This window comes from Pituophis catenifer, unplaced genomic scaffold (assembly GCF_029215685.1).
Source record: "Pituophis catenifer annectens isolate HBS135680 unplaced genomic scaffold, rPitCat1.0.hap2 SCAF_8, whole genome shotgun sequence".
Taxonomy (NCBI): domain Eukaryota; kingdom Metazoa; phylum Chordata; class Lepidosauria; order Squamata; family Colubridae; genus Pituophis; species Pituophis catenifer.
The window spans coordinates 19,324,696-19,349,405 of record NW_027256888.1 but is presented as its reverse complement, the minus strand read 5'-3'; the positions used below and the strand labels follow the sequence as shown (position 1 = coordinate 19,349,405).

The 24,710-nt window shown below is 36.6% G+C and overlaps 1 protein-coding gene across 1 annotated transcript in view; it reads right to left on the bottom strand.

The window, feature by feature from the left end:
* LOC139320596 (uncharacterized) overlaps nucleotides 1–20,204 on the bottom strand; it is a 46,200-nt gene extending 25,996 nt beyond the window's left edge. Inside the window, exon 1 of the mRNA XM_070948982.1 lies at nucleotides 20,103–20,204. Coding sequence (XP_070805083.1) covers nucleotides 20,103–20,204 — 102 coding nt within the window. The remainder of the gene's footprint in view (nucleotides 1–20,102) is intronic.
* Nucleotides 20,205–24,710: the final 4,506 nt, after the last annotated feature.

Sequence of the window (24,710 nt, the reverse complement as noted above, 5' to 3'; positions counted from 1 at the left end):
TGAATGGGAGTTTTGTTAAATGTGTATCATTTGTATATGTAAAATAAATATATATATTATAATAACAGCATTTCAAGAAATATATGTTTCAAGTGGAGTTAATAATATACAAATCCCAATTACCTAGTGCCAAATTAATAGGTGAAATTATTTTTGTAAGAATAGATATTGCAATTTTTTCAACTGCTTTTTATATGATGAAATTAAGCTAAACAACACAAAGGCAAGAGATACTTAAGCAAATCAAAGTTCAAGTGTTATAGAGGAAAGAGAATTTTTAAATGGAATTATTATAAATTCAGTTATTCACCTAGTTATTCTTATTTTACTACTGAATCAGGCCTCATTCTCTTACATCAAATAGTACTTCATAAAGCACTGTCAAATCAGTGCTTTATTAATCAGTAGAGCATGATTATACCCAGGATATTAAAGACATAGTAAATAATGGAAGAAAGTATTGCGATATAGTTATCTACACTACATTGTTAAATGAACATTCTAAGGCTCAGCGTAGTACTAAAAATATATTGGCATACAGAAGGTGGGGAAAAAAACATACCTTCTTAAAAAGATGTTTTCTTCTTAATATTTATACAAAAAAGAAACCCTCAAAAGTTTAGCGATCAGAAAGTAACCTACAGCTGGAGATAGAACTTCTTTGGAAGCTTAGTGTGCATCAAAAGCAACTTCAACAGCTGCAACAGAAAATTGGAATTATAATTGTCACAACAGATTAGAAATGATACTGCGAACTCTCTGAAGCTGCAGTATAAAATATATAGAATGGAATAAAGGAAATACTCTATAAAAAAAACATTGTGTACACCGATTATTTACTGGGCTACATGAGATTTACCATATTTTTCAGAGTATAAGACGCACCTGAGTATAAGATGTACCTTAGTTTTTGGGGAGGAAAATAGGAGAAAAAAATCTGCCTACCAGGTAGTCATCTGGCTAGCATCCTTAGTCTGGTCAGCTTCAGCACATTAGTTAGCTGGTTGCGTGCTCTTTTTATCCCCTGGTTGGGGATAAAAACTAGCTTCTAAAGCACAGCTGATTGTCAGACAGAGAAGCAATGAGAAAAGCAGGCAAAGTGTGGAAGATCGCTTCACTCGCTAGCGCCTGGTCAGGGCTGGAAAAAAAATTCTAAAGCACAACTGATCATCATGCGGAAGATCGCTTCACTCTCTAGTGCCTCGTTAGGGCTGGAAAAAAGGTTCGGAGTATAAGACGCACCCAAATTTTCAGCCTCTTTGGAGGGGGGAGTGTGTCTTATACTCTGAAAAATACGGTACAATATTTGAAATCTGGATTCCAATTCCCTTTCAACCCTCAATTTTTTTTCCTTTATGAAAGTGATTCTGTTTTGTTTTGTTTTGTTTTTTATTTTATTTTCAAAATGTTTCTGAATATTTTCAGAATTATTTCATGGGAATTCAGAATCACAAGGTGTCACAATTATCTTGTAACTCATCTACCATATTTCTGCAGCCTTGATATAGGAAGATCTCATGGAAGACTTTTTTTCTTGATGTCTTTGCTTGGAAGTTCCTTTGTAATATAGAAAGTCATAGAATACCTTTAGAAATAAAATGGTATAATGAAAATAGTACAGCTAGACACAAACAGAGCTATTTCCTTGTTAGCAAGAATTCCAAATCCCATTCATAAGAATATAATTGAAATTTTCTTTATCCTCAAAAAATGTCTCAAAGATGTTTTGGACTGGACTGTTTTTTCCTTGAGGAAGAAAAATAAAATGTTTCCTTTCTCATCCATGAAGCTTCATCAGTTACGATGGACTGGATGGTGCAAGGAGGGGGTGGACAGATGGAAGAATTGTATTTCTTTGCAGTCATCTGGTTGTTAGCACTCTCCCTGAGAGCTCTTGAGACCACTTGAGGGCTTATCTTTGCCATCAAACCCCCAAGTGGCCTCAAGAACAGATGTCTGCAAAGAAATACAATCCTTCCATTCATCACTACCACCATCTGGTCAGAACCCATCCTTCCATCTCCCCACCATCCAGTCTCAACTGTCAGTATCTATCCTTCCATCCTCCTTCCTGCCCCATCATGACTGATGAAGATTCTTGAATAAGAAGCAAAACATTTTGTTCTTCTTCCTCAAGGAAAAACAGTCCAGTTGCCTTTTGAAAAAATACCTCTGAGACAACTATAATCTGGATGACTGAGAATCTCCATAAACATTCCTCAAAAAATATTTCAAAGTGATTTTTCTTCCACCTGATTGAATAACCAAATAGCAATGACTAAATGTTGTTCATTAAGTTTACATTTTCATCACAGTAATTGCCCCAGAACAATATCTTATATCAGTATATTTTCTGATGTCATAGAGTTTTGAACTTTTATTCCAACCTATTTTGCTTTATGGCATATTTAATATTTGCTATTCTAAAAATAGTTGACTAAATGAGCTACAAAACAGTATGTGGTTGATGACTGGCACTGAACTGACTGATTTTATTATTTATATATGTAAGATATATTTTGGAAGTGGATGGTAATAAAACAATAGAAGGATCAGTTTCTTGTTAGAGGAAATTTTTTAGCAATCAAAAGCACAATATATCAAAACTAGACAACGAAATACACACTAACTCATCTTTTCAAAGAAAATGAAAAGAAAATATTCTTTACTTACTAGCTATAATAAATTCATCATAAGCAGTGCAGGCATCTAAACAATATTATTTTAAATTTAGAACAATAATGTAGCATGCTTGCCAAGAGGGATTGTTAGTATTCTGATATATTGCTATTATGTTAATAATGGGTTTTCCCTTTAGTGAGGAACTGTGGGAGTGTGTTTCCATTGTGATAATAAGTGATTATACTCTTTCTACAGCACAGAAGGTTTTATCTGAGGTGCATAATTCATCTTTTTGTCTGTACCCTTAGGATCCAAGTTTTTCTAGGTTCTTCCATGCTTCTTTCCATGCAGTTTTATCAGTCATTACTAAGTACATCCCAAGCCATATTGTTGGAGGCGGAAAGTATTCAGAGTCACCCTGAATCTTCCTACAGACTGTGGTCTCTTGTAGCAAAACAAATGGATATGAGCCATGCTAAGTCCATTAGGAGCACCAGGAAACAGATGCCTAATATTTTAGTTTCGATGCTTTTGTCCTTGGTATATCTCATAAATTGCTGAAAGTATTTCTTTTATAGAAATGAAATAAATGTTCAAAGAACAAATCAAGGAAGTTATACAACATGATGGAAAGCCTCCATTCTGTTTTCTCCTCACATTGGGGAACAGAAAGTGGATGCAAGTCCTTCCTATAGAAAATAGACAGAAAGAAAATTACAAAATATCAGTCTTCAAAGCATAGGCAAACCCTAACGATTTTAGTAGCCAATAGAATAAAGAGTTAAATATGATGGTGGGAATGACCTTGGGGAACAGGAGGAAGACCTGTTGCCTAGCCTGAAAGAATCAATGCTTCCAGTTTGGTCTAGTGGTTAAGGCACTGGGCCGGAAAGTGTGAGACCATGAGTTCAGTTCAAGTCCTACCTTAGTCATGAAAACCAGCTGGGTGACTTTGGGCCAGTCATTTTCTTTCAGCCCAATTGACTTCACAGGGTTGTTGTTGTGGGAAAAATAGGAAGAGGAAGATGTCTTGGATAGGTTCACTACCTTGAGTTGTTTTAAAAAATAATAAAGGCAGAATGTAAACAAACAATCAAACTGCATCTGGAAAAATTGGTAGTCTATCATCTCAGCCCAGTTATCATCATATATCTTTGTCTGATGGAGAAAACCAAGGATAATATTGTCCTATTATTAGTTCTTCAAATTTAGTTGCTTTAAAACACCTTTAGGTATTATACCTCGGCCTATACAAATTTGTTACCAAATTTCAAATTTTCATATAACAGAAATTAAAATAAATAAATAAATTGGGAATCATATTATTAACTATTCATTTTCATCAGTAGTGGGTTTCAAAAATTTTTACTACCAGTTCTGTGGGTGTGGCTTGGTGGGTGTGGCATGGCTTGGTGGGCATGGCATGGCTTGGTGGCAGGGGAAGACTACTGTAAAATCTCCATTCCTTCCCCATTCCAGGGGAAGGTTACTGCAAAATCTCCATTTCCTCCTGATCAGCTGGGACTCGGGAGGCAGAGAATAGATGGGAGCGGAGCCAGTCAGAGGTGGTATTTACCAGTTCTCCAAACTACTCAAAATTTCCACTACCGGTTCTCCAGAACTGGTCAGAACCTGCTGAAACCCACCTCTCATTTTCATGATGAATTTAACATCATTAATTTTCATTCTTTACTCTTACTTTGATTTTATTTGTAGTCTCTGGAATGCCATAAAAAACTAACTACAGCTCTTGGTCTGAAGCAAGTTGAGTATGCTGTTGTATGACTTAGGTTGTGGTAAGATGCCTACATTTATATAAACATATGTTGATTTCTGCTGTGATTATATTTATGCATGAAATGTTGAATCAGATTTTAATGCTTTCTTCCTTTTTCCACTGATTAATGTGTTGTGCATTACCACCTAACGTTAAATAAATGTTTATTTAACATTCTTCTGGTCAGCTACTCTGTCTGTTTTTCCCAAATACTTAGGGATTGAGATTGTGTTCCCCTAAAAATTAGTATAAAGTCCCAAATTTTATGATCATATTGGTTGCTTTTACACTAAATGAGCTATGAACTTGTTAATTGCTTTCAAAGATTGATTCATAGCCCACTGTTGCATATGAAGACCAAGTTTATGTCTGCTAAACTGGAATTTAATTCCCTTTATGTGTTTTATACAGAATAGTCATTAAATCATAAAAAATAAAAACATCTTTGTGGCATCGTACAGGTGGCCTGGGAGACTGGGGTGGGGTTTGAAGAGGGAATAATAGCTTAAGGCTTTGCACGGGAACTTCAGATTCTGCCTGACTTCTCTGCAATCTCTTTCTCTCAGTAAAAGTTTCCTTTTGAACTACCACCATTTCAAGAGTCATGCTTTCCTGAGAAGATAGCTGAGGCAGGTCATTAGGCGGAATCTGAAGTTCCCGCACAAAGCCTTAAGCTATTTTTGTCTCTTCAAACCCCACCCCAATCCCCCAGTCTACCAGTAGCCAATACAATGCCGCAAAGGTGTTGTGAGAACTCTGAAACATTAGCTTGATAGCAGTTCACTCTCAGGATGCTGCAACCTTGGAAACAGCTGGAACTGGCTGGGAGGAAGCCCATCCATTGCACATACCTGGCCGCCCTGATCCCCGTGTTATAGCAAAAGCAAAAATATGCAAAGAATTTGCCTTCAACAACTTGCCACTTCCCCCTCCAGAATGGCAGCATCCCTATGGGGACCTGACAAGCAAAGGAGGGGGGAAAACATATTATTGGCCTCTTATGTGAAATAGTAACAGAATCATGGTACTTCCATCACTAAGATGGAAAATAGAGTATAATGATTCTATTCAAAGTGTCTGTCAAGCAAAAAAAAGGGAGGAGTTGACAAAATGTTTTTATGTGCTTTTTGGAGGAACAATCAAATATTAAATAGACCACCTTTCCTTAGGAATAGTAGGATAATTTGAAATACGGCTCAGCACAAAGCGAGAAGAATAAAAAAAATGGGACAAGAATTTTAAAAAAAACATCCCAAGTATTTTTAATAGTTTACGCAACTTTCTCTGTGCTAATATAACAAAATATTTCTTTCGGGATATTTTGTAGTTAAAATCAGAGGTGAAAACAATTTAGAAGAGTGAAAAAGTATTTCTATAGGTGGTATTTATTTGTTTCTTTGCATTGGATCAACATGCTGTCCTAGTTGTTTTTATTTCACGTAATCCATCTAAGTGAAAACATCACATGCACTTCCAACTAGAACCTAATAAAAGTCTGTGCTATTCACTTTCACATTCTAAAGCTTTGTGAAGATGCTCTCCCCTGCATGGTATGGTTATCCAGATGTCCTTAAGTGAACTGCTGTGGTATCTAAGTAACCATTTTTTTTCATGGCTCTTTTAGACAATCAAAAAAGCTTCAGAAGAACTCACGCGGAGATATACAAGGAAACTGGCCTTGGATATCCCCATCTGAGGCTCATCTGAAGCTTTTTGATTGTGTGAAAAAGCTGGGGACAGTAGCTACTGCATTGATATTTTTAATTAAGTTGCACATAATTTGAATTTCTAATATGGGCCTTGCTATCTAATACATTTTGATATGAGAAGCAAGTTTGCATTATTTTATTCTCATAAAAATTCTAAAATTCCCAAATTTCTGACAATTGTGAAATAGGGACAACTGGCGGTGACAGCCAAATCTCCGCAAGCTTGGAATGTACAAAGTCATCAGAGTGGCCACTGTAGGGACACTGGCACCTGTAGCAAATTGAAATTTTATACCCATGCATAGAAAATATTCATATGGAAAGAACAATGTATGTGCAAGTTATCAGAGACTCCAAATTTTCAAAAACATTGTAATGTTTTGTTCATACAGGAACCTTATTATTTTATCAATAAGATGTAATGCTTTTAAATATGCCTAAGGGGAGAATTGTTGGTCATTTAACTTCCAGTAACTGATCAAAATAGGAAACTACTTCATTTAATAATTCAAGGGAGACTTTAAATTATAGAACCACTAAATACTTTGCTTTTTCTCTGTTGATTCTTTCTTATTGTTTTCCCATGTTTCTCAGGTGTTTTGGTCTACTCATGAATCATTCCAGTGGACTTTAAACATAAACTTTTATTTCATCTCTGAAAGTTTTTAATTGATTTTCCTCCTTATTCTGCATAATAGTCATATGTTACACCATTTGCTGACTATAATATTCTGTAATGTTTTACTAACACCATTTACAGTATTCTGAACTAGATACAAATATAGCTAATGGTGCTTAATTCACAATAATTAAATTGTGTTATAATTTTTCTGTAACAAATATAATTGACTATAAATGGATTGGATTTCATTAATAACCTGGTACTGTATAGGTACATTCTTGTGATAATCTGTTTTGTCTAATAAATGAAAAAATAAAGGTATAAGTGATTATTTACTATGATAGCTAAGAAACAGTGGAGGTAAATAGTTATATTATTGTATTGTATTGTATTGTATTGTATTGTATTGTATTGTATTGTATTGTATTGTATTGTATTGTATTGTATTGTATTGTATTGTATATATGAAATAAGTTAGAATTTATAATTCCTCAGGAAATGGACAATGGCCTTCAGACTGCTAATCCAACCACCTGTCTATTAGGCCATGTCATTTTTGGCTGATATAGAATAAGTCAGCGTAGGCTGTTATGGGCAAGCCACGATATGCCCAGGTAATTAGTCTCCTTTAGCTATCAGGGCAACTCAGGGTGTTGGTTATAACTTATAAAGTTCTTCATAGCATGGTAATTGGCAAACTGAGGGACCATTTAACTTGTCCTTTATGATCAGGCACAGATGGCATACATTAGTCCTCTCAATTAAACAGTATCATCTATTGGGAATCAGGATTTTCTCTGTCGTAGTTCCTGTCCTTGGGAAGGGTGTCCCCTAGAGATCCTGATCTTGCATAAATGGGTTCTAAAAATCTGATCTACTTCTCCTATCCTGGGGCTAGAGTACATGGGGAGCCTCTTAAGAGAACACTTTGTATTAGGCTGTGTATTTTATTGCTCTTACTTGGTGTTTTTTTATTTGTTATGCTGCCTCTAACTTAATATGGTATACCAGCAGTCCTGTGTTGGTATACAATGCCAGGTGCATGCATGTGCGCATAGTTCCATTGGTGTGACAGCAGGCAGGCATGCCTTCCACTCATGCAAATATAGTTTGTGCATAAGATGCTTGCACCCGCGTGCAAAGTTCCACTCACATGAGTGGAGGGCGCTTGAGGGGTGGGCGATTGTGTTTGTATGCGGAGCTCCACTCATGTGCACCAGCACCCTCCACTCAAGCATTTTCCACTTGCGCAAGGGTAGTTTTAGGTGCACACATACTTGCCCATCGCTCATGCAGCCTGATTTGAAACAGGCTGCAGCCCGGTAGTGGGCCGCAGCCCATGGGTTGGGGAACCCTGTTGTATACTGCCCAGAATTCCTATGGACTTGGGTGTCTTTAGAAGTTTGATAAATAAATTAATAAAGTAGGAAAGAGGTCCCAAAATGAACATTATATTTAAAAACTAGTCAAAATCGTAATAAGATCCTGCTTATTCTCAAAACATTCCAATAAGTTATAATTGCACAATAATAATCAGTTACTAGTAACATTGGTCTGGGCAAAAGCAAATAGTCCAAACACAGTAGATATAATCTAGATATTGCTCATAATATTTTAGAAGCAAATGTGGCATTTTCACCAAGAAATGTGCTTGCTTCATTTTATAGTATAATACATGTAAAAACTCCAGTCATCTTATTAATAATATGATAAATAATAAGCCAAATATAATATTTGGTTCCTCAACCTTTATTAGTATTTATTACCTCTTTATGAGTAGATCCGATGAAAAATGAAAACTGTTCTGTATTATTTGTGACTTTTCAAAAACATATGAGCATGAATGATTTATATTACACTGAATCCTGATTCTGTTTACAGATATAAGGAATTTTTCAAAGCATTTTTGTAGTTCTGCTTCCATTGGTGCAGCACTAGCAGCCATAGCACCTGACTTCCAAAATCCACTACAAGATTCTAAGAACCTTGATTTAATTGCTCCATTGTCTTCCCAGCGAACCTTCCTCCAAGTTCATAAGAAATCTTAACTTCAAAATTACTTAGCTTTATCTATTTTCCCAGGCCTTATTTGTCTTTGGCTTACTTTATACATCATGATAAATAGCAATTTAAAAGGAGAGTGTATTTGATGCCATAATTAAGGTGCTGGACTAGGAATGGGGAGACTCAGATACTGGTTCCCGTTAGGCATAGAAGCCAGCTGGGTGACCTTAGGTCAGTCCCTCCCTCTCTGTTCAAATCCAGATCCTGCAACAAGCTGGTTGATCATCAAATACCATGGTCACACCATGCATTGATAGTTTTGCTGTAGGAACTGGGCAAGGTAAGTGCAAAAACAAGCAGTGCCAATAAAAATAATGGTGCTGTAGAATATACTGAATGAGGACTTGCTAAATAAAGTAAATAAGTCCATGAGGAGCTGCTTCAGCCAATTTGAACATGGAATTAATAATATGGTTCAAAAATTAATTTCTTAGGAACTTTTCTTCTAAAGACATTTCTAACTTTAATTATCTATGCAACTGGATGATATAAAGTACAGAGAATTTATATCTCAATTATTGCTTGTGCCTTTTTTCTCATTTATGAATGAAATTGGTCTAGGTCTTGTTCTGAAAATAGACATTATCTTTCAACAGATCTTTTAATGATCATCTTCACAAATTTATATTAATTAGTAGGCATTACACCGTATAAAGTGTCCAAGTTGCTCATAAAATAAGTTTTACCCTCTATATATTTTCAGTGTCTTTATATCTTTATACATTGAGCAGAAAGTAGTAAATATTTTATTGTTGTTATTATTGTTGTTATTATTATTTTCCTGACATATTTTAATATTCCATGTGAAAAATTAGTAGAGATGCCAGTGTGCCAGTTGATGTCAAAGATATTTCTGTGGGCTTTTTTGGTCCTACAAACTTATTTCAGCTTTCTGTTTTGGAGTCTGAATACCTATAAAAAATAATAATTGACATATTTTCTTTAAATGGCAGAATATAAATGATTACATGGAAGTTATTCATACAGATCTCTCTCAAGATCCCTCGCCTTGTTTTATATAAAATCTACCTAATTTTATATCTGGAATTTAGATATGCCACTCATGCCTTTTTTAAAAAATGGCTTTTCTGTTATATTATGGAGATCCAAAAGTTTACATATGTGTAAAAAAAATATTTTGTGGGTTGAAAAAAAGTACATTTTATTTTGTTGTGTAATTTTTATAGAGAAAAATTTGCTCCAAATTTTCAAGTAAGATCAAATCTTACCTCTGTAATCTCTATTTATGAATAGCTAATACGTATAGTAACCTCTCTCCAAAATGCAACAAGTGTAGGACACTGTAAAACAAATGTTTAAATGAAGCATTGATATCATTACATATCTACTGTATGATAACTTTGTATAGTATATAATAGAATCTAATAAATGCAAAGTATTATTTTTGTTGTAACCCAAGATCCATGTTTTTAGTATTAATGGTCATATCCTTTTCCATTTTCTAGGCAAAATAGGAATCCTTTATTGGTATAAAGTTTGAAATTCTTTCTTTTCAGCCATGAAAGTTTGCATACTAAATTGATTCAGTACCAACAAAAATTCATAAATGACAACTTGAGGGGTTTGGCGGGGGTTTCCTAGATTGCCACAGGGTTCAGCTAGGATGTTGTAATACTGTAGTAAATCCTGCTGCTGATACATATTACCTATACAGTTACTGAGTCACAAAATTATACTAAGAGAAAGTCACTGTTGTATGGACCACATTTAAACTAAACCAATGTTTATATTCAACAATAGAGAAGTTTAAAGCTTTATATATCATGACAATCAGTTTGGTGTAGTGGTTAAGGTGTAGTGGTTAAGGCTAGAAGCTGGGAAACACTGAGTTCTAATCCTGCCTATGCTATTCCTGTATGCATCTTACACTCTGCCACCACATATTGGATTGTCACTAAGGCTTCTGCATAGACTGCACCTTGGATCATGTCTAGTGTGGTAGACTAAGGATTTGGTATGTCGTGCCTCTTGCTATGCTGCTATGATAGCTTTTTAGTCCAGTCCTTTCCAGCCACTGGTAGGATTTCCTAATATCTGCCACCTTAGCTATTGATAATATATCCCATACAGGGTCTTGTTTTCCCAAAGCACTTTCTCTGCTTGATCTTCTTTCTATGTCTGCTGCTGCCTCAGAAATTATATCAGCAGTTCATCTTTGGGTACCATCTTACTGCTGTAGTTCTGGAGGCTCTGACTTTAATCTAGGATAATGGCTTTGATTCTTTCCAGCTGATGTATAGATTCTGGGTGTGGGATTTGAGATTCATACATTCTGAAGAGCATCTGGGCCTTCACATCAGCAGTTTCCATATCCTTAGTAAAACAAAGGAAGAAAAAAAAAACTATTAAATTCTTTCTACCTAGACATCATTGTTGGATTGATCAGTTCTCTCATACAGTATTTGTGGCTGATTGTCATGTGACTTCTATATGCATGCATATTCTTTATACAATTTAGAATTCAAGAAAAAAAAACATAGACTTTGGAGAACTCAACCCCAAATGCTTTTAGGAAGAATGAAGCTGATAACGGGACAGAAAGTAGCCAACTATGTCCTTCTCTCTTTAGTCATGAGACTGGAATTCAGAGGTGGGTTTCAACAGGTTCTGACCAGTTCTGGAGAACCGGTAGCGGAAATTTTGAGTAGTTAGGAGAATGTAGTCAATACGGTTAAGCAATCCTTTAAAGTGGTTTAAAAATAAGCAAATGAATGGTTGACTTTGCAGGAAATTTTTTCCCCTAGCATATGCTGAAAGTAGGCCAGCTGGACTTCAAACATCAGTCAGACACCCACACTTTCCTAAAAGCTAAACACCATGTATTTTCAGTGGGAGATGCACATCATTACTAAAGACATTAAATAAAAATTAGTGTCAACTGGTGATTTAAACATGAATACTTCTGTAAAATATTCATTAACACAGGGATCAGACTAGATTTAAAGAAAATATTAGAATTCTGTATTGACTGGACACTATTAATTAATACATCTCCTACAGATGAACAAAACAAAAAATAGTAGATTATTTTTTTTTAATTTTCTGTAAGTACTTCATGGTTTATTTGGACATACACTTTATATCATTATCTTGTAAATACCCAACCTTTTTTCAGCTTTAACTCCTTCAGTGATTAAATAAGATGTTGCTTAGTTGAACCTATTTATCTTTCCACCCCTAAAATATTTCCTGTGTCTCTATTTCATTGCCTGCAGACTTGGATCTGATTGAAAATGTGTGGGGAGATCTCAGATATGCATTGCATGCAAAAGACTTAAGCATATTAATAATTGTAAATAGTAATAATATTTAAGAATATTAAGATTTTTTCTGTCCTATAAGAGTTCTGCAAATGGGGTGTGGATGGGGGAAGGAAATCCAAGGATGAGAAGTTTCCTATTTGGCTACAGGAAACATGTAAAACCTGTTATTTCTTCTAAAGGAGGTATTAATAAGATTGACTAAAGGAACGTCTGCACCTTCCACTTTCATGGTTTATTATTCTGTAAATCTGTAAGCAATTGCAAATAAATGGAAAGTAAGCAGGCTTTGAAAGATATCATGTTTAACTTTTACCATACTGAAGTTATGTCAGCTTCTGTTGATTTATAGATTCAGTCTGATACAGAGTACATAAAGTTTCTTATACAACTCTAGATCCAGATTCAATTTAAATTCTGAAACAATATATTATAAGACTTGAAATATTTCCATTTATACTATAGAGACTCATGGGAAAAAAGTTCTGAACATCTGCAGAGTATTTACATTTGTGGGATCCCTTGTGGGATGAAGAAAGTAAGTGTGTGTGTGTGTGTAATATATATGTGTGTGTAATAATAAGATATATATATCTTAGTATTCTCTTACTTACCTACTTCCAAAATAATCATTTTGGAGTATGATCCTTCCCTTTCACCCCCATGCAGTAGAATGGGAGGTCTTGCCCAGTTTTTTTTTTCCCAAAAGGAAAGAAAACTGTTAGATAAATTCTTCCTGCATCATCTTCTAAAGAACAGCTTGCTTCTGGCATTGGAAAGAACACAAAAGATGCCACATTTAGACTGCCTAACCATAAAAAGAGAAAATTATTGAATATAACATCGGATCAAACTAATACATATTTGCATAATCCTTTTAGGGCACAGTTATTCTGACTGTGAAGACTTCTTTTCTACAGTGGGTATGAATACTTTAACCTGAGTATGACTTGCATGTTGAACATTTTAAAAATACTGTTTCCTAAGGTTTTATTTTAGTCCTCAGTTGCAATCAAATATCACATTACATACATGGATATAGAAACTTAGCAACAAAATAACAAAGGTGAACAGTAAGGATTTACAAAGTGAGGGATGTGACTTGTTCCCCAAGTTGTTGACTTCCTGGTATGAAAATAGATCTTTTCTGGAAACACCATAGAGCAAGGGTGTCAAACTGGCAGCCAATGGGCTGAATGTGTCACATGCAGGCTACTCCCACTCCAGCTTCGCAAAGGGAAAAAACATTGCAATACGTTATGTGACGGCAACGTGACTTAGTGAGTTTGACACCCATGCCATAGAGAAAGTTATGCCAATGAATGTTGTTTCATTGTTTTTGTTTTGATTTGTAATTATCTTTTGAATCTTACTTTACCATTTCCATTAATATTTTATTTATTATACTTCTGAAATTTTAGAAGAAGGATATTAAAATTAGTTCAATTATTGTATTTCAGCCACATATGCTTTATTTATATTATGTTTTTATTTCCTACAAATTTTGTTAACCCCTGAAAATCATACGATGATTTTCGCAAGGGAACCTTCTGAAAATTTCCATCAACTTGTCAGCTGCATTTATGGATATTATTAATTCCTAGTGTCAAGCCATATAAATGAGAGATATTCATTATAAATTCAGCCTCTCATGCTGGATGGGGCACATTTGTATTCAGTGTTTCCTCAATCATGAAATCTTATTCTTAGAGCTTTCTCTCATCTTTGGTAACTGACTTGACAGAGTTATAGAAAGACCAATCATTTCAAAGTGTTCTGATACATTTCATGATCAGTCCACAATAAATATACAGAGTTGCAATCCTGGCACAATTATTAGAAAGAAACCCCAATGAACAGTATGGAATTACATTTAAATTATTAGCAATACCCACTTTAGCATTCTTAAAAAAAAAAAAAAAAGCCCTTCTGTACAAAGTGAAGGCAATGCATGTTTCTTGCAAATCACAAAAATTAGCATGGTTTTTCAAATAGTTTATTCAAAGTTCATATTTTGGTGGTTGCTTTTAGGATTTTTTTTAAAAAAATTTGGCAGTAAATTGTACTGTAAAGTTCGTTTTATTCCTTTGTTTTAAAAGATAAAGGTAAAGGTTCCCCTTGCACATATGTGCTAGTTGTTCCCAACTCTAAGGGGCAGGGCTCATCTCCGTTTCAAAGCCGAAAAGCCAGCACTGTCCAAAGACGTCTCCGTGGTCATGTGGCTGGCATGACTAAACAGCAAAGGCGCACGGACAGCTGCTACCTTCCCACCAAAGGTGGTCCCTATTTTTCTACTTGCATTTTTTACGTGCTTTCAAACTGCTAGGTTGGCAGAAGCTGGGACACGTAATGGGAGCTCACCCCATTCCGTGGCACTAGGGATTTGAACTACTGAACTGCTTTGTTTTACAAAACATCAATAGAATCTCTGGGTGATGCTGTTTCATAGGTACAGCAGTAGAGAAGGCAAAAGTTCTAACTTCCACAAGTTGATACTGTCCAATAGATGGGAACTGGAGCATGCCAGCTCTCCCAGTTGGCATGAGTAGAGAAGAAGCTCCCACTTGTTATACATCAATACAGTTGCACATTTATATGACCACAGAGCAATGAAACATGTGCAAATAGGTACAACAAAGACTATGTCCACAATGTAATGTTATTCCTTCAGGGCCAGTTATTTCAGTTTTATTTAGTTCTTTTCTTTCACACGAATACCAGTCAGTCTTTTGGTAGGGCTATAAATATAGGCACAAATGAATAGCTGTACAAACAGATAACCAGTACTGTATGGGGAAAATAATGAACCCTGCCTCTGGAAAGTAGAAAGAAAATGTGGAAATGTATTACATTACTTAAATTAGAATGCCAAAAAACAATTAATTTAGATATGGAAGTCTTATTCACATGCTTGTCCCATAGTAAATATGTAAGGGACATAATCCCATATGGTAGAAGGAGTAGTGGACAGCATATTAAGAGAGCCTCATTAGATGCAGCTCTGCTTCGCCTACCAACTGTGCTGTTGCTATGCAACAACATTACACCAAATTTAAAAAGAGCCTTTTGTGATTGTGGAAGTCTTCCCACAGTGAAAGGTGTCTTGAAGATGGTGACAACGATGGCAGGATCAGAAGGAAACAAATTTTGATAATAGTGCTGAATGGTAGCTCACACCACTCTTTCACGATGGATTCCCATTCAGATGTAGAGGCTAGATTTGATATTTCAGAATATATCAGAATATGGAACCATAAATCAGGTTAGAAATAATTACAGTCCCAAAATTAATTAGCATAAAAACAAAGTTGATAGTGTGATAAAGTCCAGTCCTATCTGCACATATAGGGAACAAGTGCTTTGGACTTGATGAAAAAGATTATTTATGATTGGGGAAAGAAACACTTCTTCAGGTGACTGCATGGTGCAATCAAGCTTGGTACAGGTCAGAGACAATGAAGAATCAGCTCAGAAAAAGAAAGTGGAGTAAAAATGAGCTGATGGTGACTGAGATCAGCTTTTTCATAAAGCAATTGCTTATTCTGCCTTCATTTTCTTTTGTTGTTGATTTTTGTCCTAGGTTCATATTATTAATATTTAATTATAAATATTTAAATTCTTAATGAATCAGTGAAGTTTTTTCTAGGAAAGGGCTACTAAAGGAAGAGGTTTCCCACTTGCTTCCTTCCTAGTAAATCAGACAGTGTTAGGTAGGATTTTTCTGGAATAAAATGTTGGTTACAAAACACATAGTTAATTCTCCCCAAGAGCTACCAGGACTGAGAAGTAGGGCTGGAGGAGAAGGGTTTGAGATCTCCTAGGGGAAATAATGAAGGCTCAAATCATGTGCATGTTTATCCCACAACAGTACTGTAAAACTGCATCATAATATCTGTAAAAGTATAAATCTAGAATAATAATTATGCTTTGATTTACAGATCACATATTGAATCATAGAGCTGTGTGGCATTTCAGATTCAGTTTGAAGAATGCATAGTGAAGGCAGACTGTCTCTGCAACACATTAAAGTACTGTTACTGTCTACAAAAGAAAGAAGGAAGGAAGATCCTGAGAACTACACAGGCCATTCAATTTACATCAACAAATGGGAAGATTCTACAGCAGATCATAAAGACTGACAGAAATACAAATTAAAGTGATGTTTGTTTGGTAATTAGTCTCTTTTCAACCTAAACTACAAGGAATTCTCCTGCTCATCAGCTTTTGGTGACTGGCTCTATCAATCTTTTTCCCCCTGAAGGAGAACAGAATATCAATAATCCATCACAAAAAGACAACTTAGAACTGCCATTTGATTTCTTAATGTAAGATTATATTTGATTATGTATGTCTTCTGTATAAAACTGATAAGCCCCTGAATTGGTGAAGTATCCATTTCCATTCAAAATGATTTTTCTTAATTATATCAGAAACTGAACTAAAATCTCATTCTCAAAGCAGTATTTATCTCTTATAAGACAACGCTTTGATTGCACTGCGCAAGACAGGAATTTGACTTAAAACTGAGAACAATAACTAGCTATGTTCAGTGACTCATAAAGCTACCACCTACAAGTAATGAGTCATATTCTAACGACATTTTTTTAAAAAATAGACACAATATTTTAGTTTCTGTGCTGAAACAAAAGATGGCTACAATTATACAGATTCTTGCACCTATTTTCATTATACACTGAAACACTGGAGCATATCTCTGGACTAAAGAAAAATAACATGCTAGTTTGAACAGATATGCTAATAATTAGCCATGTGTACTCATGTCAAATGAATCTGATGCCAAGAAGTTTGGAATTTATTGTATCTCCTTTGAAATGCCAGGAGAGGGCAAGCTGCAATCCACGCTGATACACCCTGATTCTTTGCTCTGCAGACTTCAAAGCTCCCTTTGAACATAGCTGCTTAAAACTAGCTCACGAGTTCCCGCCTTGTTAAACAGGAAAACAAAACTGGGAATAAGATCTAAATAAACATACCACAGTTACACAAACAAAGAACTACTACATACACACAAAAGGCCAGCAGACTAAAGCGCTATTAAGTAGCACCAGCTGCCTGTAATTACTGCAAGTTCAAATCTCACCAGGCTCAAGGTTGACTCAGCCTTCCATCCTTTCGAGGTAGGTAAAATGAGGATCCGGATTGTGGGGGCAATAAGATGACCTTGTATAAAAAAGAACACCATTTGGGGGGGGGGGTGAAAGCCCTACTAAGCAGGTATATACAAAAGTATGAAGGCTATTGCTTAACGCATTGTAAGCCGCCCTGAGTCTCCGGAGAAGGGTGGCATATAAATCGAACCAATAAATAAATAAATATAAATTATGATTTCATCCCCTTTGTGGATCTCAGTGATTCAAAAACTGTTAAGTACAGTTCTTGGCTACTAATCTACTCTCTACCCCTCCTATAAACTAAACATATTGCTAGGCTTCAGATGCATTTTGACAGTCTGGAAACTGCTATTGAAATTATTTTGGCCCTATCCGTACTGCATTTACTGCATATTTCTGAACTTCTCGTACACAAAAGTGCCAGGAAATGGCAATGAAGAAGGCTGTAAAACAATATCACATTGTGTTCTGTCCCCGTCTCCACACACACACACAAACACAGTCAGCCGAGGGTTAAGAAAGCACTTGGCATGCACACAGGTTGTTATCTAAAACTTGGCAGCTATACGAGCAGCATCGACTGCCAAGGGCTTTACTTCATCAGATAAACAGAAAATACATACAAATTGCAAATAGTCCAGTTCCAAACAAGAAACTTTTCGGCAGCTTTAAGCGTTGTTCAAGTGACTAGCCAGAGTTAGTTTTTGTACGTCACAGAGTCTTAAATGGCCACCACACTCTCTTATATAGTCTCTGGGGTGTGGTCCAGTGACTCAGTTATAATCCCTGGCACACCTCCTTAACTGCTGCAACCGTTTATCATGCCTTCGTTGACGTGGATCCAGGAACGACAGATCACCTCCCTCGCTCTCATCGGAGACACCTGGCTCCTGACTAATCTCCTCTTCCTCAGCCGGCACTTGAGGCAGTGCCAGAGGGGAGGGGCCTGGAGAGGGAGGCCTGGCCGACTCCTCTTCTTCATGTTCGGAGCCTTCTTCCTCCGATGAGATAGGCTCGGAGGGCGGGGCCACAACACATTGATCTGCTGGAAAGTAGTTTAGATTTTAGCCGAAAAAATGGCAGCAGCAGGAATAGGATCTAACCAGTCCTTGCTAGGCATCAGGGGAAATTGGATGGCAGGAGGAGGGGGACTGACTCACTTTAGAACAGAGGTGTCAAACGCAATTTCATTGAGAGCCGCATCAGGGTTGTGTTTGACCTCAAGGGGCTGGGTGGGCGTGACCGGGGTGGGTGTGGCCAGATTGACATCAATCGTGTTGGGGCACCTGTGGTGGCCCAGGGGGGCTGGGGGATCCTCCTGCAGCCCTCTACCAGTGAAAACAGAGCCCGGGAGAGCTGGCAGAGGGCTCCAGGAGGCCGTCACAGCCAAAAAGAGAACCTGGGAGAACCGTGTGTGGTCCTCCCGAGCTCCGTTTTCACTGGCAGAGACACCGTGGGCTGTCCTTTGCTATTTCCAGAGTGGCCCCACAGGCTGGATCTATGCACTCCGCAGGCTGGATCCAGCTTGCGGGCATTGACACTCCTGCTTTAGAAAGTGTGAACATGAACCATTAATCCTGAATGGAGCCTGCAATCAACGATATTCCCATTTCTCCCCAACCTTCATATTTTCAGCCATAGAGATCTTTGTATATACTGAATATTTGCTTAGATTCTAATACAATATTGTGCATGATCTAGGATTCCTAGCACAGTAGAATCCCATATTATACAGAGAGCTGTCCTAATTTATGTACGCCCTTTCAGATATTCTTCAGACAAGACTTGCTAGTAAGATCTCTCCAGACAATTCTTCACATTGCCTTTTCACCACCTGACCAACTAGCATCTGTGGCACATCATTTTGTTGGCTGACCTGCCATCTGAATACTTATCCCAATCGCCATCTGATCACACACTGGTTTCCTTTTTCCTGGATCTTCTCCTCTTCTCCTGAAGTTCTGATAGGGGACAAAGTCTTCAGCAGACTTCTCCCTGCCTGCTGCACCTGTATCAAGCCAATCAGCCTGCCTTTTAAAGCTCATTGGCCCCATGTCATAATTCCCTGAGAGATAGGCTATGCTGGCAAAAGTGTTCTGTAATAGCAGCCATAAGGCAGGCCAGAAGTGTCTGGTTTAAGGGGAGGACATGGGCATGTTGCATGTTGGATTGCTTTATAAATTAAAAAAATGAAATCATGCTTCAGAATTTTTGTTCATTAATCTTTTATGATCAGTAGAACTCACATGAAGCTTTAATAATATTTCAAAATCTGTCAAAATCTGAAACTAGGGTGTACTTTACCACAGAACTATATCCTTAGATTTCTATCTCTGTATAATCTCTGTATAATATATGTACACTGTTACAGTGTACAGAAGTACTATGTAATTTTGAAATTTCAATTTTGTATCATTACCTCCATTAGAGATTCAGCAGGAACATGAAAAAAAAAAACCTTACATTGCACTTAAAGTAAGTTCAGGAAGGAGATGCAAAGATGATATCATCCATTCTGACATACAAAAAACAATCAATTTAAAAAGATGTATGATTTATTCTTCTTGCACTTATTGTATGTATCTAAAATTTGTTAAGATTCTTCCTATCAAAAAAACCAGTATGACTTAAATTTCACTCAAAGTTTAAAAAATAAAAGAGGTTTAAAATCCTATCAGTCTTCTACAGGTATTCATTTGTAATTTGTCATGTTTCATCTACCATTATTTTAAATTTAATCAAGTATTTCTTTATTTTTTTAATAGGCAACTTGACTTCATCCCACCTCTGACTAAGAAAACTGTAATTTTTCCATCATTATTTATAAGATTCATAAGGTTTCTTAGTCAGAGGTGGGATGAAGTCAAGTGGCCTAAGCAACTCTGGGTAGCTCACAATTTGGCCCTCAAAGTTCTTGTTTGAATATTTGCTACTACCACTAGGGTCTATGCCCACAGCAGCTCCACCCAGGCCGACACTGTAGTCTTCAAGGCCCATTGCCGTGCCCCTCCTACTCATCAACAGTCGGAATGGGACAACTTGCCACAGCCAACTCACTGTGGGACAACTCATCACAGCCAACTTTCCATGGCACAACTCACCACGGGACAATTTAACAATTCAATTTAATCACTTGAAATAAAATTTAAAATTATTTTAATTTTTGTCATTCACATTTAATTTTGTTCCTCCTTTTGCATCCTTCCTTTAATGATTCTATTCTACAATTTCTTTGATATTAGTGTAACTCCTGTCCTGCAGCAAGTTGGCCATTGCGAGTTGGCTGTGGCAAATTGTCATAGACCCCATCACAGCCTAGCCCTATTCAGTGGGTGAGTTGTTATGCACTCCTTAGCAGATTCTGACTTCCATGGCCACCATCCTGCTATAATTTCATTATGATGAAAATATAATTATGATCAAGGAACCTTTCAAAAACCAGAATTATATCAAGGGTTGTGGTTTATAGAAAGTCTCATTCTATCATCTGTTCAACAGAGAAGTCAAAACAACAGTCTGCCACCAGAATCAGTCTGAACCTTACAAAGAATTTTTAATGTTGCTCTGTTCTCTGGAATCACATTTTTCTTATTTACTAATGTAATTTAAACTACAGTTGCAAGCTTTAGTTTATTTACTGCTCAACAGGTAAAAGCACCTAGCTGACCTTGGTTAATGTCAAAATTTTAAGCAAAGCTGGATGTTGTTAGTACTTGGATCAAAGATCACCAGAAAATGCTAAGTCTGTACAATCTTTTTTTAAAAAAATCCAGAAGAACACGACGGCAAATCACTTCCTTATTGCTGTCAAGGAAATTACATAGACGTGTTCATGAAATCACTAGAAGTTGATCTAGATTCAAGGAAGTCTTCCCTTCACCTATTAAACTGACAGACATTACTTTTTCTGCTTGATTTCTTATCCAGCTGAAGGATTCCTTGAATCGCCTCATCCATTGTTTTTTATTTATTTAAAGCTTCACTGCATCAAGTAGGTATATAGAAAATAAGTTTTTATTTGTTCATCTCTATTCTGTCTACTTTGCCTTTGACTCTCAAAGGTTCCGAATTTTTTCCTGCTCTAGAAATTTCTATCTGTAAATAAGGCTGGTAACCTAGCAACATGGAGTGAATAATACATCTTCCCTGCTGGGTAACACTGATGCATAATCAAATAATCCCTTTCTATTATTTGAAGCAGTAACATTCATTTTAAGCTCCACTACGCATATTTACCCATGCCTATTTAGCAAAAAGAGATGGATAAAATAATTTTCATTTATGTCTCTGAGTTTACCCAAAAGTTTTGAACAACAATCAGTACAAAATGTAAAGATAGGTGTAAAGACAGAGAGAGCCTTCAAATCCCTTACCTTCTGGAGCTGTCCAAACATAAGCTGAAATTGAGACAACACAGTGCAGCACATTATATAATATATAAACTTTCAGCTCTCATCACAGCTTTCGCCAAACATTCTTTGCTTTCCATATTTTTCCTGAATCGTTTATTTCTATTCCTATTTGCTTATTCCCCAGGGCCAAAATTCAATAGTAGAAACCATTTTTTACACATAATATATAATTCTACAGTTTCATTTGTGCATATCTTTTTATATTCTCAACAAGGCAGACCAGAAGCTTTTCTTATACTCACCTTATTTTAAACAGCTTCTTTCCTACTTCTATTCTTCCCTTGATAGCCTTCTAAAAAGTCCCAAAAACAAGTTAAAAAAATAAAAGTTTTGAAAACCACTCTTTTTGGTGATATCCCCACCTCACCAGATAAATAGCTACAAGTCTTTGGAAAGTCAGAGACTGAATTATGGCTTCTGACCTTATTCTAAGGGAACAAAACTTTTAACTGTATTTCTCAAAGAGAACATGTGTGATTAATTAAATTGATTTGAATTGTTTAAGGACTGTTCTCAGACTCAAAATTCAGGTTGTAAATAGTACTTATATACTGTATATCACTCACAAAATTCTTTTCTGACCTTTTTAAATGATTGATATCACCTACTTAGATGTGGATGGGTAGAATATGGCTGATTCTTACAGAATGCTATCACAAAATTCATTCCACTTTGCAAGACTAAACCAGTTATTTTATGAAATTTTTAGTTACTTAATGTAATATGTTAAATTTTAAACTATCAGATATATGATTCCTGTAAAGTCTATGATGGTTATGACTTAGATGGTTTTTAGTAGCATTTGTGATACAGGTCATGTTCCTATCCATTCTGATGGCTTTCTAGAAGCAGATTTAAGTAAATAATTTACTTGTTTAAGACTGTGCAATAAACTCACTTTGTAAGAGTCAATATCACTCTTTCACGGTAGAAGCGAAGGTACTATCATGCAGAGTGATCTAACATCTACATAGCGCACTGGGAGGAAATCAATTTTCTCCACAACCGAATAGTATTATTTTCATTTTATTTACTCTAAAACAAATCTCTATGTTTGTACAGTATCTGATTCCTTTGAAAACATCTTGTTTAGTCGAGCTGTTTAACTTGGCTGAGCACAATCAGCACTTACTGGTTACATATATTTTGTTTCTTATCTTGTCCCATTCCAGTTCAAAGCACATGAGGATGCAGATGCTATTTCCAGACAAGGGAAGCAGAGCAGGTTTCTTTTTAACCTTCCTCCATTATATTTCATGATTCTTTGCTAAAAACAGAAGATCATTGGACAACAAATGATTTGCCTAGAAACAAAGGTGTTTTAGGATAGGCAATGCAGAGGCTTCCTACCTACTTTTAGTTCTTTGAAGAACTCTTCCTGGCAAGTGATCTAATACAGAGGACCATGTCTTGAGACCTAATGAGAGCATAAGCAGAGCTGTGCTGGGATTCGCCCAAAGAGGATACATGTCAGAGTGCCTCCAGAATCAGGCAGTTACTGAATACAATAACTGGAAGCTCTAATGCCAATGAAGTGGGATTTGGACCGGCTTCTATTACTTGCCATTCATTGCATTATATGGTCTCTCTAAACCAGTGGTGAAATCCCCCCCGGTTCTATCCGGCTCACCAACCCAGTAGCGCCGGCAGCAGGAGGCTCCACCCACCCACCAGGATGTCATTACATCCCATTTTTTTACCATCTGCGCATGCCGAACTAGTAGTGAAGGTAAATGGATTTCACCGCTGCTCTAAACTCAATCCCCCCCCCCCGGTTAAATATATATTATTTTCCTCATGTTAAAGGCTATTTTTATAACATTCTTATGGATAGAACTGTTTTAGGTTTTTTTCATAAAAATCACAATATTAATTTGAATTGAATTGAATTGTAACCCTCTAAAGCAGAGTTCCCCAATCTTTGGCAGCCTAGAGCGGGGGACAGGGGGAAAGAGGGGATGGTTTTGTGATAGGGGCAAGCACATGTGTGCATGTGCACAAGCAGCTGTTGCTCACAAGAGTGGGGCCAAGAGTGCCCGCAATGCTCACATAAGTAGGGGTGTGAGCACTCGCGCAACTAGGCCTGCAAGCATCTGCAATGCTCATGCAAGTGAGCCCCCTCCCAATAACCCATGACACTTACACGAGTAGGGCCATGAGCCCTCACAATGCTTGCACTAATGGGGCTGGGTGAGCAGGCGTGCACCAGCCCCATTCATATGGCCCAGTTGTGAATAGGTGTGGCCTGATAGTGGACCGTGGCCTACAGGTTGGGGACCCCTATTCTAAAGCCTTCAGTAAATTTTGAAGGTGTCACCAGAGAGGCATTTATAGGAGAAGTAAAACAATCAAAATGATAGCCACAACTGCATGATTGAAGATTTTTTCCTTCTTTACAGGTGTTGTATATGTATAAAGGGAGCATAGTTTCAATTTCATGGGGGAAATCACTTTCTTTACTTCTTTTACTTTTTTGCAAATAGTTGTGTGTTATCTGATTAATTGGGTGTGAACCAGGGGTGTCCAACCTTGGTAGTGCTAAGACTTGTGGATTTCAATTCTGTGAGTTGAAGTTCTCAAATCTTAAAGTTGCCAAGTCTGGACAACCCAGGAGTGAAATGCTACCAGTTTGGGCCAGTTCTCCCAAACCGGTAATAAAAATGCTATTGGTTCGCCCGAAATAGTAGTAAAAAAATGCTTTAAAAAGTAAAAAAAAAGTTCCGACGATTGCGCGGCCCAGCTGATTGTCACAGCTGATCATCAAAACTTTTTATTTTTACTTTTTAAAAGCATTTTTTTACTACCGGTTTGGGCAAATAGGTAGTAAAAAAATGCTTTTAAAAAAGTAATAAAAAAAGTTTCCAATGATCATCTGTGACAATCAGCTGTGCGTCAGAACTTTTATTTTTACTTTTAAAGCATTTTTTTACTACCTATTGCCTGAACCGGTATTTTTGTGTAAAGTGTGATAGTTTATTTTTGAGCTATCTGTGACTCTGTGAGGTTCCTGCTTGTTGCAGGGGCCATTTTGTGTGAAGTCCAGCTGCTTTTGCATTGTGTGTGAATCAGTTGTGTAACTTTTGTGTTATTT